The sequence below is a fragment of the Stegodyphus dumicola genome, chromosome X2 (assembly GCF_044657685.1).
Source record: "Stegodyphus dumicola isolate Sdum_Otavi_A_Nest chromosome X2, ASM4465768v1".
In the NCBI taxonomy this organism is placed as follows: domain Eukaryota; kingdom Metazoa; phylum Arthropoda; class Arachnida; order Araneae; family Eresidae; genus Stegodyphus; species Stegodyphus dumicola.
The window spans coordinates 14,670,619-14,688,735 of NC_140781.1; the positions used below are offsets into that span (position 1 = coordinate 14,670,619).

An 18,117-nucleotide genomic window follows, 5' to 3' on the forward strand; every position below is an offset into this window, starting at 1 on the left:
AAGCCAGTGGCAGAGAACAACGAAAGTAGTTCAGATTATTTGGAAGAAATGGTCAAATGACTATTTAGGAACTCTGCAGCAGAGAAACAAGTGGATGATAGAGAAGGACAATATTTTTGTTGGTACAATGGTACTCGTCAAGGAGGATTATCTGCCAATTTGCAAATGGATATTATGTCGGGTTATTAAGTCTATCATGGATCTGACAATAAAGTAAGAACGGTTAAAATCAAAACAAAATCAGGAGAATTGAAAAGAGCGATAACAAAGATTGCCGTTCTTCCGATAGAAAACTGAAATGATTTTTTTGCATATGTATTGTTTTGTTATAGTATTGTAATAGCTGTAGTTATAGTAACAGTATATTATATTGTTTATAATTATATTAACTTTGTTTGTATAATTTCTTGAAATTTTGTAATTTCAATCCGGGGGAGTGTTAAGTCCCTCTGAAGCCAGATGGCGCTGCCATCATTACTGTTTACAAAAAGAATGTTAATTACTTGAGAGTTGGCTTCAATGGTGAAGCAGAGAGTGATTGTGGGAGCCTGAGCGTCTCTCAAAAATTAGTATAACAAAGATAAAGAGATGTTACAGAGTAGTTTGTTAATTAGTTTAATTGAGAGTTCCAGTCCATTTCGAATTCGCCGGACCACCAGCCTCAGTTGTTATTTTTCTTTTCATAGTTTATCACTGTAAGAGTGGCAACCATCTGATCTTTGTTGTAGTTTCTTGTAGTTCTATGGATTTTGAAAATAAATATGACGCTGTAGAATTTCATATGTAAAGTTATTTTTTTTAAAGTTTATTAGGAGAAAGGAGAACGGTTAGTTCTTGCAAATCTCGAACAATTTTGGAGACGACGGAAGTGATCGGTAAAACAAGTCAAGGTAATTTTGTTAGTTTTATCGAATTTAATTCTATTTTACTTTATTGAATTTATTTTTATTGAAATGGAATCGTTAATTGAGAAACGAAAACCTGTCAGAGCGTCTTTTACGAGAACAAGTAATGCAATTTTGCAAGAATTAGAAAAGGAAATTCCTGATGCAAAATCTGTAAAAACGAAACTTGTTACTTTAGAACGTTTATCTGTTGAACTTAATGCATTTGATACTCAAATATTAAATTCGGAATTTTCTTCAAATGATAAGTTTGAAAGTGAATGGGCGAAAATTGAAGAATACACACACACAAAAAAAAAAAAAAAAAAAAAAAAAGATTTAATACGAGTAGAAACGGAATTATTCTTCAATCGCCAAATGACACTATCCATAGGCAGTGTTCTGCCGAATTCGAACAAACGGAAACTGAAATTACCTAAAATTGAGTTAAAAACAAATCGGTGGTGAAATTAAAGATTGGTTACCATTAAGAGCATTTCGAACAGTCTCGACGGAGGTTGTATGTATTCTGGCAGGTATTCTGCCTCCCTCGTTGCATTATAAATACGAATACAATACATTTTTGTTGCAGTATAAAATTAAAGATGTTCTTTACGATGTTGGAGCCGACGCTTTTGATTTGATACATCCACAGGAAACACATCCCAGTTTATTCAGAGTGTAGAGATATGATCAAAATATGATAATTGATATCTTCACAGACGGATCTGGCATTGATGGGTGTGTCGGCAGTGCATTTGTTGTTTACTTCCACGGTATAGAAATAGATTCAAATAAAAGTAAACTTGATAAATTGAATTCAGTTTATCAGTCTGAACTCTTTGCTTTAAAAAATGCTCTGAAAGGGGTGGAAAAGTTAACAGTGAGGTACTTTATTAATATTTACTCGGATGCTTTGTCTGTACTGTCGGCACTCTCCAGCCCTCATAATAGGAATAAATTGGTTGATGAAATCAAAAATTTATATTTTCAATTGAAGAATAAACATATCATCTATTTTCATTGGATTAAGGCCCACTCTGGAAATATCGGCACCGAGAGAGCAGACGTCCTTGCAAAAGAGGCTGCCCTGGGGGTGGAAACGGAAGGGAAATTACTTGCAACCCTCTAGGAGAAAATCCTGTACTGTTCTAAAAAATATTGTCATTAAAGAATGGAAAGAAAGCTGGGATACTTCAGAAAGAAATACTGGTTATATAAAAGAAATAAAAATTAAAAATGGTATGAAAATTTATCATCATATTGACTGTAATCAAATTTTAACTGAACACGGAAGATTCTTGGCTTATTTAAATAGATTCCAACTCCAGGAGAATGAAAAATGTTTAATTTGCAATACTTATGGTGATGCACATCACTTTGTCGAGACCTGTATTTTAATGGGGGAGGTGAGAAGGAAATATAAATATAACGGATTTGAAGAACTATTTAGAAATTATGGAAAATTTGAGAATTTTTCAAGAGACGTTTTGACCAGTATAAACAGTAATAAGGAAATTATTGGCATTACGGCCTGAAGATGTAAAAGCTAAATGCAAGAAAGGAGAAGGAAATAATAAAGATGGTGCAACAGAGTTTATATGTGTGTAAATGTGTTTTATGTCATGTGTTATTTGCTTTATGATTTTTTAACCAATTTAAAATTATTTTAGTTTTTTTAGTTTGTATGTGTGTTTCTATGGTTATGATATGACAGCTTGCAACCATTGACCAGAAGTTTGTTTGGTTTCTTATGTTTTTGTTATACTAACCCTTTTTTGTTACTCGGTTCTCGGGTTTTGGTTTTCCGGTGGTTTATTTAGTTTATTTAGTTTTTTCTTGTCTTATTAGACCTTTAATTTTACTTTGTGTTTTGTTGGGATTCGGCTGGGCCGCTGGATGTCCTCGTTTGTTATTAGACTTGCCATTTTCCCTTTTTAACCTTAAGGCCGGCCAGGTGGATTTGGGTTTTTGGTTTTTCTTTCACCGTTTTGGGGGCAATTTCGGCGAATACATGAAGATAAAGAAATTCAAAACACGGATAACAGGCATTATCTCGTTCAAGCGACCGTACCTGGTACGAGACCACGGGATATTGTAAACAGTTTCTCTGCAACTGCCGAAAATTATGAAAAAGTTATAGAAAGCTTAAAAAATAGGTTCGGCAGGGAAGAATTGTTGGTAGAATTCTATATTCGGGAATTGTTAGGTTTGATTATTAAAAATGTCACTGATCAAAAGGGAAAATGCAGTATATCAGAATTGTATGACAAGTTAGAGTCGTCTTTACGTTCACTGGAGTCAATAGGAATGACAAGCGATAAATATGCTGCAATGCTGTTTCCGCTTGTGGAATCTTGCATTCCCGAGGAAATTTTATGAGTTTGGCTTAGAAATTATGCATCAATAATTACAGCAGAAAATTCTCACTCTGATAAATTGAAACAATTATTGTTTTTAAAGAATGAAGTGGAAGGAGAGCAGAGAATTTGTTTGGCAAAAGCTGGATTTAAATTAATTGATTCGGGTGCCAAGAGAGAAAGTAGAAGAGATAAAAGGTGCCTGATTTATTCTCAGGCCATAATAAAGCAACCAATTATAGTGAGAAGAATTCTTGCATATTTTGTGAAAAATTTCATGAAAGTCGAGACTGTTTTGTTGCTCAGAAGATGCCTCTGAGTCAAAAGAATGATGAAATTAAGAAAAAGAAGGGTTGCTTCTTCTGCCTCAAAATTGGACACAGGGCCAAGCAATGTTAAACAAATGTACGATGTATGATATGCTCGAAAAGACATTGGGGTGTCATGCGTCCTGATTCGCCCACCAATCAAAAGAGCAATGCTATTGAAAAGAATAAAGAAGAGGAAACACAAAACGTATCACTTGCGAGCACTAATTTCCTAGATGAAGTGTTTCTTCAAACACTATTAATTAATATAGACGCAAACAAAAAGCAAAAGACAGTAAGAGCACTTATCAATACAGGATCGCAACGTTCATACATATTAAAGGAGACTGCTGTAGACATAGGGTGCCACATATTAGGATCTGAATCTTTAATCCATGCACTTTTTGGAGGAGTAACAACAAAGAGAGAAATTCACAAACACTATGATGTGAACGTTAGAAGCCTAAGAGGTGATTTTTCTAGACGACTAATCTTGTTGGAACAGTCGAAGATTTGTGGACCAGTAGTCAGTTTACAGCCTGGACCATGGATAGAAGAACTAAGACAGAAGAATATCCATGCATCTGATGTAGGAAAAAAGGATTTGAAAATAGAAGTTCTTATTGGAGCTGACGTCGCAGGTGTTCTGTTAACCCGGAGAATTCAGAAATTAGAAAATGTGCTGACTGCTGTGGAATCACTACTGGGATGGACAATCATGGGAAAGATAAAAGATAACGTTTCAGAAAGAAACTCCTTGTCCATGTCTTCAACCATAACGTCGATGTTGACTCACAGCAGTGACATAGAAAACTTGTGGAAGCTAGAAGCACTGGGAACTACAGATGCCAAAGAAAGTAAAACTGACTCAGAGTTAGAAGAAGCAGTGTGGGATCACTTTTACAAGATTCTGAAGAGGGTGGATGATTGCTATGAAGTCAGTTTACTTTGGATCAACGATAAAGAAGCTTTACCAAGTAACAGAGAAGCTGCTGAAAAGCGATTGATTTCCACAACAAAGAAGCTCATGTTGAAAGATAAATTTGAAACATACAATGCAGTGTTCGAAAAATGGCTCGAATCTGAAGTAACAGAAGAAGAGGAATGAGTTAACAATCATTATCTTTCCCACAGACCGGACTTCAAAGATAACTGTACAACAATAGTAAGGCTTGCATTTGACGCTTCATGCAAGCAAAATGATTTCCTGTCACTTAATGACTGTTTAGCAAAAGATCAAAATTTAATTGAATTAATACCTAGATTGCTTCTTGAATTTAGGCAAGGAAAAATAGAGATTATCTCGGATATTAAAAGAGCTTTTCTTCAAAAATCTGTTCAAAGATCTGATCGTGATTTCCTAAGATTCCTACGGCGGAAAAATTCGGAACAAAAGGAAATAAGAAAATTTCGCCATTGCAGAGTAGTCTTCGGACTAAAATGCAGTCCGTTTCTTTTAGGAGCAGTGATCAACTCTCATTTAGACCAATGTGAATCTTCTTTGAAGGAAGTGGCTACAAAATTGAAAAATTCCTTCTATGTTGACAACTGTGTCACTTCGGTGAATTCGAACGAAGAAGCAGAATACTTTATTGCAAAATCAACTCAGTTAATGGCAAGTGCTATCTTTGACTTAAGAGGGTGGGAGCAAACAGAACTGATCAGTGGAAAATCTACAATGAGCGAATCATTGAAAGTACTTGGTCTTCTGTGGGATAAATATGAAGATTCTTTGTTTTGTGACATCCCTAATATCAACTTGATTGATCTCTCAGTGACAAGACGAAACGTTCTATCGATTGTACAGAGAGTTTTTGACCCAATAGATTTCACATGCCCTTTTACACTCCTTCCAAAGTTATACTTGCAAAAGAGATGGGAAACTAAATTGAGCTGGGATGCAGAGCTACCTGAAGATATTAAAAGAAAATTCTTGAAGTGGGTCAAAGAATTGCCCTTGTTATCCTCTGTGAAGATTCCCAGACTACTTTCATTGACAGAAGGACAATCTTTTAGTTTGCATACATTTGCCAATGCTTCACAGGGATCTTATGCAAGTTCAGTATATTTGAGAAGTCAAAATAAAGAAGTGAAAGTGACGCTAGTGCAAGCCAAAGTACGAGTGGCTCCCTTGAAAAAAATAAGTATACCACAACTTGAATTGCTTGCTTGTCTTATTGGGGTGCGATTAGCATCATTTGTCAAGAAGAACATTAAGGTTGAAATTTCAAAGGAATATTACTGGACCAATTCATCAACAGCACTGTTCTGGATAAAGAACGTAGAAGTTTGGAGCACTTTTATGAATAACGGAGTTTCAGAAATTAGAATACTATCGGATCGTGAAAATTGGCATTACGTACCAGGTGCGGAAAACCCAGACGATATGCCATCAAGAGGATGCTCTGTGAAGAAACTCATTGAATCAAGATGGTAGGAGGGCCCACCTTGGTTGGCACTGCCGGAAGAAGAATGGTCTCGTTCTATCCCAATCGATAATAAAGAAGAGGTTAATACTGAAAAACGTAAAGCAGTTATAGTTTCGTTAAGCAATGTTAGCAATATGTCTTCACAATTCTTGGGCTATTTTTCAAAGTATAAGAAAATACTTAGAATGATTGGGTGGATACACAGATTCATAGGAAATACCCGAAAGAGGAAAGAGAATCAGGAGAGTTAAAAGTTTATGAATTGATAAGGGCTGAGAAATCTATCGTGAAGATTATTCAACGATTCTTTTTCATCTGATGATATTAAGAAGCTGAAGTCAATAAGTGTGTTCAAAGATGACGAAGGCATTTTATGTGTCAGGTCTAGGTTGACTGAAAGGAAAGAACATGAAAATTTTATTTATCCGATGTTACTTCCGAAGAATCATAAGATTGTGGAGAAGTTGATAAACATCTCTCTATTTCTCATGCAGGAATTCACATACTGATGTCAACACTTAGAGAGACGTTTTGGATCCTGAAAAGTAGAGCTACGATTCGAAAAGCTTTATATGCATGTGTCAGGTGCAGGAGACATGGAGGTAAACGACTACAGACTGTGCCTGCTACTCTACCAGAAAACAGTTAGAGAGGCTCGTGTTTTCGAGATTTTCGGCATTGATTTAGCTGGCCCATTAATTTTGAAGGATAAAAGAAAAGCTTGGATTTTACTTTTCACATGTGCTGTTTTCAGGGCGGTCCATTTGGAACTGATTTTGTCCCCTTCAACTCAAGGATTTTTACTTGGTCTTAGAAGATTTATTGCTTGTAGAGGGAGGCCATCGCTAATTTATAGCGATAAGGGAAGCAATTTTGTGGGATCCAATAATCTCTCGAGATCGATTAATTGGAATACCATTGAGATAGAAGCCGCCACAAACAAGATCGACTGGAAGTTCAGTCCACCCGCAGCACCATGGTGGGGTGTCTTTTGGGAACGACTTGTTCAAATGATTAAGAAGCTTTTGCATCGAGTCCTAGGCCAGTCATGTCTGAATTATGAAGAATTGATGAGTGTGCTGTGCGACTGCAAAGCAACTGTGAATGCCAGACCACTCACTTATGTGCCAGAGGACTCTGATGATCTCATCCCTTTGACACCATCCTTGTTTTTAGGTGAAATTCCAGTCTTTGGAGTTCCTGACTTGGATCATCTTGATAAAGTTGATTTCAACAAGAGACTGAGACATTTACAGAATTTACGAGAGCTCTTGAGAAAGAGATTTAGAAATGAATATCTCAGCCTGCTAGTGCAACGTCCATCTATAGTGCCGATTTCTCAACAGATAAAAATCGGGGATATAGTTCTTATCGAATGTGATGACAAACGCAAGGTGTTGTGGCCTCTAGCAAAAGTAATTGAACTATATCCCACAAAAGATGGCAACATACCAGTAGTTCGTGTCAAAACCATGTCTGGAGAATTAGTTCGACCAATCCAGAGAATATTCCCTCTCGAAATACCTTCATCTTTGGAGTCAGATGAGGCAAATGAAACTGAGACGTAGGGTGAAGACAGTTTAATCTCAAAATTACCAAAGAATAATTCAGCTGCAGATTTATGAAAGGACATTAAGACTGTCGTGACTAGAAGTGGATGACAAATTAAAATTCCATCTAGATTTCTAACCTGAATGCTACTTGAGTTATTTTAGAGTAGAAATTTAAAAACTTAATTTTTTTTCTTTTGTTTACTATTTAGCCTTAATATTTGTATGGACATTATTTTTTTATTATGTTTTGTTTTGATTGATTAAGTATATGTCATCAATCAAAAGGTGGGAGTATTGTTAGAACCCAGCCTCAGTTGTTATTTTTCTTTCCATAGTTTATCACTGTAAGAGTGGCAACCATCTGATCTTTGTTGTAGTTTCTCGTAGTTCTATGGATTTTGAAAATAAATATGACACTGTAGAATTTTATATGTAAAGTTATTTTATTTTAAGTTTATTCGGAGAAAGGAGAACGGTTAATTCTTGCAAATCTCGAACAATTAGCACAAATTTTGCTTTAGAATGCTATATACTTATGAAAAAGGAACTGTCACCAAAGTAATCCTTTGAAAGTGCAAATACACTGGTGTGCAAAAATTAAGGACGAAGTTGAAAAATTAGCATATCAGCTGAACGAAGAGGCAGAGCAAACAGAAAGACCAATCAGGAGATTAAGTACGGTGATGTACAGTAGCACATGCGCAGATATGCAGGTAGACGTAATGGGGGAGTGTCTGAGTAGTATAAAGCATGTTGTCGGTGTAAGATCAGTATTTCCGGCAAAGAGATTGCACGCCGTATAGCAGTTAAAATCACACCGAGTTGCTGCCTCAGCAAGAAATGGCGAATAATCAATCTGTTAGACGACATCTGGATGCTTTTACCCGAGGTCGAATCATTGGGAAGTTGGAGGAAGGCCGCAGTGTGACAAGTGTGGCTGCAGAGTTCATAATTGGTCACAGCATCGTTTCACGACTTTGGAGACAATTTCAAACTACAGGAACAGCTATCCGGGAGTTTAGTAGTGGTCGTCCATGAGGAACCACACCCGCAGATGACCGTTATATTGCCTTACAGGCCAGAAGAAACAGGCGGCAGACAGCGGGAGAAATCGCTAGACACACGACACAGGCGACTGAACGACCGATATCTCGTTTTGCCGTGGCCAGAAGACTGCACGGTGGTGGTCTGTTTGCACGACGCCCTGTACGGTGTGTACCTCTAATGCCTGCCCATCGGAGAAGGCGTTCTCTGTGGTGCCGGGAACACTAGAATTGGAGAGACAATGAATGGGGACGAGTACTCTTTACAGATGAGAGCAGATTCAGTCTGAGTAGCGATTCTCATCGCATACTCATCTGGAGAGAGTGGGGAAGCCGCAATCATCGCTCGAACATCATTGAAAGGGACAGGTATGGAGGTGGCGGTGTTCTCGTTTGGGGAGGCATCATGCTTGGTAGTCGTACAGACCTTCACATCTTCGACACAGGTTCAGTCAATGGGACCCGTTATTGTAACGAGATTCTTCTTCCATATGTGCGTCTTTTTAGAGGCGCTATGGGTTCGCAGTTCCTTTTCATGGACGACAATGCACCATATCATCACACAGTAGCTGCCAAACAGCTCTTAGAGAGTGAGGATATTGAACGTATGGATTGGCCGGCACGATCTCCGGATCTCAATCCCATCGAGCATGTCTAGGCAGGCTATTTTCTAGGCAGACGCTTGGCAGCTCGTACATTTCCACCAGTAATGATTCCGGAGCTTTGATTGGAGCTGCAAGACGAATGGGCAGCAATACCTCAACAACTCAGTGACACCCTCATTCTCAGCATGGGCAGACACTGTGAAACCTGCCTAGCAGTTAAGAGAGATCATATCCCCTATTAAAGACCGGATGTTTCTTGCTGGACACCCATCACAGGGATGTTTTGGCCTTCAGTCGCATTGCGCTGCATGCTACTTTTTCAATAAAGCTTCTTTTTATCCCTCTGATTTCTCTTTTAGTAAGTGTTGCCTACATTACGCATGTCCTTACGTATTGGGGATCTTACGGTATTAAATGTGTTGATTTGGAAAGCTTTTGTACAAAGTTATATTGAAAAAACCGTCTCATCCTTAATTTTTGCACACCAGTGTACTTTGTAGCAGCTTATTTACACAGAAAACACATTCCTTAGTTACCTTTGGAAGGATAAGTTTGATTTTCTGTCAATCCACTTAAACGTGGCACTACGAAAAATTTTACAGATTTAAAAAAAGAACTTAATGTCTTAAGTGGCTCATGACATTTCCCTATTAGACAGACGGTGAATTTAAACTTTTGGATTTATGTATTCTCAATGCTAAGCATACTACTATTATGCATATTAACATTAAACATAAACAAAAAGCTTTTGTAATGAAACTTTACACATTTTGCAGTAGCAAATAATAAACTAAACTTATATCTACATATAATTGTAGAGATCTATGACATAAAGTCTGATTTACTGCAAAATGTCTGCTTAAAAATGGTGTCATGCAGCTCAAACTTGATTTGTTCATGGTTCAGCTTTACATAGAATAATATAGGTCACCCAAATCTAACTAATTAGTACACCAATTTTTTCCTGATTATTTTTATGCTGTTTACAATAATATAGAAAAGACTATTTTTTAAGTTTAAAATTATGAAAAACACAAGCAAAAAAAAAAAAAATTAATCATCAGTAATCTAAATACCCTGGATTCTTCCGCGAGCATGGCATTCATGTCCTGATCACTTATTGCTGGCATCAGCTGTATATCTTGATAATACCTAGTAAAAATTAATTACATGGTTGCAAATAAAAAGCACATTTGTAATAATTTATTTTAAGATGACGTTATTTCAAGTATTTTATTTTACAAGGTTGTTAACACTATTTGCATAAATAATTCTAACAAAATTTTAATATCAGTGCGTAACAAAATATACATTTGAGTATAATAAGAAATATTTTCTAACTTTTTTAATGGATGAGAAAAAGACAGCAAAAATAATAAACAATTTTAAAAATCACCGTTTTAAAATAACTTTACAAAAAGTTTCATGAGACTGAAATGGTGTATTGATGCGAATATTAAACAGCAAAACTTTAACAACATTACCTTTCAATTATACTTTGCATTTTTTTAAATGAGTTATGAACAGTTTCTAGTTTCTTAGAATAATTTAAATGTTCAGTAGTGGTTTTAATTAAATTATACCAGTTAGAAAAGTTTATAAAGCCTACAGTTGCACTTTAAACATTTTTAAGTGAATTCAGAATTAGGCAAATTATAAACATTTTCTAGGGGGGGTCTAAACTAGTGGTTCTCAACATTTTGACTAATGCATACCATCTAAACAAAAACTGAAAAACTTTAGTACCAACACTACGTTTAACAATGATTATTTTTCAATTTCTAAAATATTAAAAAAAGTATATTTTGCCATTTGCACAACCTGTTGGCTAATTGTATTAAAAATGTATGCATAAAAAATATTCGATTAAAAATTGGTTACCACTTTAATTATCAAAATTTAAGTTATAATTCTAAGTATCTTTAATCTAAGATCAGTTTCTTTATGTTTGGTTTTATTACACTTAGTTTTAACCATAAATTAGGATTAACTTTTAATTTTGTTATGTATTTATTTTTCAAATACAGCATGGAAGAAAATCCTTGTTCACACAAATAAGTTTTGGAAAAAGGCAATTAGAATTTAACACCTTTATTTGAAATGCCATTAAATTGTTTTTTCTGTTCGGCCAAAAGTTAACCAGTCTGTTATTTTTTAAATCTTCAGTTAGAGTTCAATCACAGGAAATTTCTATCAATTGTCTTTTTTCTTCTCAAGATTTTTGAATTTAATAGTTAAAAATACTTTATTTCTCTTGCATACCACAAGTGGTACGCATACCACCGGTTGAGAATCCCTAGTCTAAACCAATGAACAGGACACAGTGCTGTTAACAACCAAAATATGAAGGAATACAATTCTTGACATGACACACAGAAGAAACAGCGCTGTCTAATCTGACTAATCAAGAATATTTCATGAACAAAAAAACAGAATTCATAAAGTGATCACAGGCAAACGGTTTTTAGTTCTTTTTAGTAAAAAAATTCTAGTAAACTCAAATGCGTGGGCTTATATAAAACACACCCATAGTGACATATTACTCATAGAAAGAAAAAAAAAAAAAGTATTAGCAACAAATACACATTTGGAACACTGATTCAACAAATGGAGAAGAGAAACAGAATAAGACAGTATAAAAAATAGCACTTTCATGCACAAAGCCATTTAAAAAAAATGCATACAAATTTTTCTACATACTCACCTTTCAACCCAGTCCTTATATATTGGTATATCTTTGGCATAGAGAAGTTTGCTGCTTGGAGAGTCTTTCCCTAATCTATGTTCCGATGTTGAACATGCATCCATAAATGTCTGGGCTACCACAGACAGACATGAATCCACAATATTTGTTTTATATATATCAAATACAAAATTGGGATTTTTTATAAGATTCACCCAGAATCTCAAAGGCAAGCTATAAAAAGGAGGAAAAAAACTGTCTTAGTTAAAACTCATCTATTTCAGCCGATTAATTAAACAAAGCACAAGTTTTACTTAGTATAATAATCACTTAAAAAAAGTAGGCAATGGATTGATAATGTTCTTTTCCAAATTTTACATATGAAAGCTACTTTATAATGCAGTTTCTCTTCATTCAGCTTAAGCATTTAATAATGAATGTAAAAGCAAAATCAGATTTGTAGACGTGCTAATAACATTAATAATCCCCTTGGCAACATCACCCCATAAATTACTATTATGTAGTAAGCACAGCAGGTTACAAATAAATAAAACCAAATGAAGAAAACAAAGTACAGTCAAATACCGAAAATCCGCCGACCTGAAATCGGCGTTGGTTCCGGAAACCGCAACATTGCACACAAGATATCGAAGAAAAAATACTTACCAAATAATGACATCATAATTACCGAATAATAATAAGTCATAATGGAAATACTAAATTATTGACATCATGATAAAAGTTTTCCCCCTCTAATCTGCATCGAGGTAAGAAAGCAGATGATTCACTCTTCTTTCAAGTTCACGATTCACATTGTTGTATTTTCTGATCTTTGTTATTTCACAAGATTATTTAGTGCTGCCTTTTTTTTATCTGGATATTTTGTGGATAAATTAAGAATATTTTAAATTTCAGCCCTTTTTAACACATTTACAGGTAAGAAACACACTCATCATTTTACTGCTTGCAATGCTGAAACACGTAAACACGTTGCATTGACAGTAATGCAGAAAGTGCAAATTCTGCAAAAGATGGAGACAGGTGCATTTTATAGCAGAATCCGTTTATCGCAAAATCATATGGACTAACAATACGATTGTGTGTGATATACGGAAAAATCAAGAAAAGCTGTTGAAATTTTACAGCAACAGTGATTCTAACATCGGAATTCGAAACCAGAAATCTTTGCATGAGGCGAAATTGGCAAACCTCGATGCTGTGTATATATAATACAATGAATAATACTGTTATGGAATGTACAAGCGTAGTAAGATGGCTTCCCCGCAAAGCAGCTTTAGGGTTGCCAGAAAATAGCAAGGGGGGCAGGGTTGCCTTATTTCACAAGAAATCGCCTATTCGGCGACAAAATTGGCGATATGCCATGGACGGATGGAGAACCTTCTGGAACGAATTCTTAATGGTTTAGCTCAGAATGTTCTGGAACACAAGCCGAAAGCTATATAAACCCTGCTGGTCCGCAGTCAGAGTGTGCACCTCGTCTGGTGAGCTGATAGTCAGTCAGTGTGTGTGTGCTTCGAGAGTGTGAGATAGTTAGTGTCTCGAGTTGATCGAGTTGACAGCGGGGCAGCGAGCGCCGAGTGGGTCGTCGAGTTCACCGAAGGAGTCTCTTAGTGTATCGTGAATAGTGCATTGTCGAGAGAGCATGTCGAGTTCCGGGAATAACTGAACCAAAGAGTTGAGAGCCGTGCTCTGTGTGTCATCGAGTGCATTGCGAGTTGTAGCATGGAGAGTCTCGAGAGTATGTGGAGTTCCGAGAACGACCGAGCAGAGTCGGGAGCTGTACTCTGATGCTTTGCAGTGAAGCTGTCTCCACCGTTATTACCTGACAGTGTGAAGGCTGTGTCGCTGACTGCTACAGTGTGTTTATAGTAGATCTTTGACAACTGTAAAAGTGTTTTGGAGCTGTCCTGATAAATATTGGTAAATAAAGTGTGTTTCGATATTTAAATGCTATTGTCATTATTCACTCCAAATCCACACGAACCCCATACAAACGTGAAGGAAGAAAATAATGTAACAACTGGTGTCAGAAGAAGAAAATGTAACAATATGATCAATTTATATATGTAATAATAATTTAATGCATATAAAAAGTTATTGAAATAATTTATATAATAATTTAATTAAATGTATCTAATATGCCTTATTTATTTTGCACCTTTAGTCTGAATATTATGATTTATCTTTTCTGCCCTGAAATCCACAAAATCCTAAAATCCTATTTCTGGACTTCTACTGTATTTCCTTTCTTTTTGTAGTTATATTTCTTAAAGAAATTATTAACATAGTTCACTTCCCATAGTTACTTGTATAAGAAATAAGCAGTGGTTAATTTGTAACCATATAGAGAGAGACGCAGCACTTTTAAGTGATGATGTTTATTTTTTATTTCAAGTTCCATATTAATTCCAACCAAGACATAAATAATTTCTAAGAAATCTACAAATCATTTATGAGAAAAAAAAAGGCAGGTAAGGTGGAGGACCTAATACTATACTGGTCAATTGACCAGTGAAGAACGGGGGTTTGAATTCTGTAGATTTTCCTAAATGGAGATAATCTTTCTGCAAATGTGTCATATTTTTTGGAACATTTTAAGTAATTTGAAAAACTAGATATGTAACTTAAAAACATCAAGCAGCTTTGAAAGAGTTAGGTATATTATGAATGTATAAAATATATATTGCCATTTAGTAGCTTAAAATGAAGGCAAATCTGCTGTAAAATATTTATATACAAACTTCATATGGCATCATCGACAGTGACAGAAATGCAAACATAGAGCTGAACCATATGACCAAAAAATTAACTGTACAGGATTTTTTTTGCTGCTACTTCTTTTCACTGTTATTATGATGAGTTTAGGGTTTATCAGCATTTACATAACTTGTAAACCCTAAGTTCACCCGTACAATTCGAAGAGAGATGATAACATTTTATAATTCTATCATCTCTGCCAGAACAGCTTACCATCCCAATTAATTCAGCCTTGCACTAAAATTGAATTTCCTAAAAATTTGTATCCTTTTTCATCACACTGGGTCACTGCATCCTTAAATGGCACAATAATTCCAGTAAACAATAATTTTTAAGCTATGATGAGGAGGAAAAAAGAAATATGAAGAAAAAGTTAACTTGCTCAATGAGTACTGTACATATTTTAATGCACCATTGCTTCCAGATCTCTATTACCATTGTTAATGCAATGCTCTGTGCTCTAGAATTTTTTATGACAAATGTGATGATTCATCAAAGGACAGCATATATTACACATAGAATACAAAATATGTTTTAATTTATTGTTAGTTACTCCTATGGTTTCTGCTCAACAGTAGAGTAATAACACAGAAACTTTTAGAATTGTGAAAATTATTTACAGATTTGGAACTAGTATGTGGTATGCTGCCATCTCCAATCTGTGTGTAATTTAAAAGGCAACTAGATCACATTTTTTGCAAGTGTGAATGAGGATTCCTTGAAGTAAACTTTGGAACCCATTTTGTTATCCATAAATATTGGGTTAGAGGAAAATTTTGCAGACATTCACTATAAATAAATAATCTTTTATTAGAATATGACATGGACCACAACTATACTTTCATAACATTTTTATATGGGATGTCTTAAGGAAAAGCAGAAGCTCATCAGAAGGTGAATTAAAGAATGTTTTTCTTCCCAGCCCAAAAAACCAAGACATGAGATTTTCCATAGTGATTTCGGCATACTTCAACTTAACGCAGCCATTAGACTAACGAAAAATGAAAAGATTGTTGGATAACTTTTTCCCGGAATTTCTAAAACATCTTGGCAAAAATGCACTTTCTATGCTTTTAAAATAATATGGCTGGAATTCTAGAATACCTGCTATTTGAAAAAATAAGCTAACACCATTCCAGTTTTCAAAAGGAATAAACCTCCAGATGATTTTAATAGTTATCAGCCTGTTTCCATTACTTTCATTCTATCAAAAATCATGAAGAGATTGACAGTTTCCCATCTTAATTAATATATTGAGAATAGTAATCTTTTATCTACAACCCAGGTGGGTTTTAGAAGATTCCAATCAACTACTCAAAAGGTTGCCTTCCTCGGCTAATCTTTAAAAGGTACCCTCGATTGCTGATGTACTGTCTTTGCTCTATTTGTAGGTTTTGAGGCCACTTATGGCAAGATGCTCTGGTAAATCAAAGATTTTCTGTCTCAACACTTCTGCATAATTCGTTTTGAAGATCAAACTTCGAAATTTAAGCAAAATGAACCACAAGGCACAATAGTTAGCCCTATCCTGTTTAGTATTTTTATAAATGACCTCCCTAACTTGATGACTCAGATGGTTTGACAAAACAAGTTCTACATATAGACTATCTAGTCCTTTGGCGTAGCTCTATGGAATAGATAAAACTCAAGCTTATTGTTATTTTGAATCTAAACTTTGTGTTCTTATGGAATAACTATAGAAAAAGTTCCTTTATTTGTATGATCAGTATTAATTACTGCAGTATTATTATTATTGTCATTACCTGTTCTTGCAGGAGAACTGGAAGTTTGGTGCAGAGATGACAATATGTCGGTAAACATAACTACCAACCAATTGTTCACAGTTTATCAACAACTCTTTGTTTTTAAACTCGTCTTTCAAGATAAACATACACAATTTAATGATTTTTCAACTTACTTAGGTTTCATCTTTGACAACAAGCTAACTTGATGGGGATTTGTTGAGCATGTTATCACAAAAGAAAAAAAAAAAAAAAAAAGACTCCCTATTCTTACACTACTAGCCAGAGTTAAATGGTGCATAACAGAGAAACTTTAAGTACAACTTATATAATGTATACACAGCCAGTCCTAAATTATTGTAATGAAGTGTTGGTTTCTGCTTCCGATAGAGTGATTAAGAGAGCCTTGAAACTTTCCAAAACCAGGTTTTAAAAATTATTTCTGGAGGGTTCAAGACCACCCTTGTGTTGGTGATGCAGCCATTGACTAAAAACCAACCTTTAATTAATGTGATTAAAAAAGATTCAACTATTTGTTATAACAGGTTAATTATGCTTCCTGATACCTCTTTTTGGCGAGACTAGAATCACAATCAAAAATATAACCTGAAAAGTCAAAGGCGTTTTATCCAATCTGTACATGATATTGACTGTTCTAATGTAATTAACAGTACACCTATTGAATTATTCTCTCTTGTTAACCACTTGAACTGCATGGACCTTGAATAAGAAGTCGCACTGCTATCCTGAAGCACTCAATGCAATTACTCTGGAAACTATCCACAACTGCTAACCTACTTATGAACGTCTTCACATCTATACGGATGGTGCCTTTCTGGACTTAATTCAAGGCGATGAAGCTGTTATTTTTATGAACTTTTTGTTTTTATTTACTAATTGGAAAATTCATGATCCATTTTGATGGTGAAATGAAATCAATCTATGTAACTCTTCAGTAACTTTCCATTTGCCAAAATTCCTTTGAAAGGGCTGTGGTCCTTTTTGATTGAAAATCTGCTTTTCAGGCTTTATCAGGATTAAAAGTATAAAAACCCTCACATCCAGCATTGTAGATCTCCACCTGAGATAAAGCATCTTTCCAGTGGGTACCCTCCCACTGTGGTGTTGAGGGAAATGAGAAAGTGGATTTAAAAAAAAAAAAAGGGGGGGGTTGCAGTTTAATTAAGAAACCAAATAGAAATTTGGCCTTTCATTCTTCAAAACTGGAGATTAAGACAATCTTCAGACAGTACTTTCATACAATATCTGCTCACTCTTCCTGTACTAAATCATGGAGTGTCCTCAGCACCAATTCCCATCTTTGTTCCAGATATGCTCCTTGTGCAGCTGCACATGGAGGTAAGAAAGGAAGGAGTGGCCAATCGGCACTAGAAGTGAAGCACCGCTTCGAAGCTTCGGTCACCAGATGGGGTGTTCTTTGTTTACATTCAGAAGCTCGCTTGACGGTATTCTGATAGTATTTCAACATACGACAGTTCCATACAAATCGAAAAAGGGACACTTTCGCATGAAAGAAACATTCATAGTGTGATGGATAATAGCAATTTGTATAGTTTAGTGACATTTACGCAAAAATCACATCTTGGTTATTTTTCGATAACTAACAACAGCGATTTTGATTATGAATTTGTTTTATAAAATTCTAAGCTGTTGAACTACAAAAATATAAATTTTAACAAAAATATTACGCTTAAAAAATGAAAAATACCTT

At 35.2% G+C, this 18,117-nt stretch overlaps 1 protein-coding gene across 7 annotated transcripts in view; it reads right to left on the reverse strand.

The window, feature by feature from the left end:
* The window catches only part of LOC118186067 (plexin-A2-like), a 1,141,010-nt gene that overhangs the window by 7,444 nt on the left and 1,115,449 nt on the right, over window positions 1-18,117 (reverse strand). For all 7 annotated transcript variants that reach the window (XM_085809149.1, XM_085809147.1, XM_085809148.1 and 4 more), the window contains 2 exons: window positions 11,887-12,099; window positions 10,259-10,334 (listed from right to left, as the gene is read on the reverse strand). In XM_085809149.1, coding sequence (XP_085665275.1) covers window positions 10,259-10,334; window positions 11,887-12,099 — 289 coding nt within the window. The remainder of the gene's footprint in view (window positions 1-10,258; window positions 10,335-11,886; window positions 12,100-18,117) is intronic.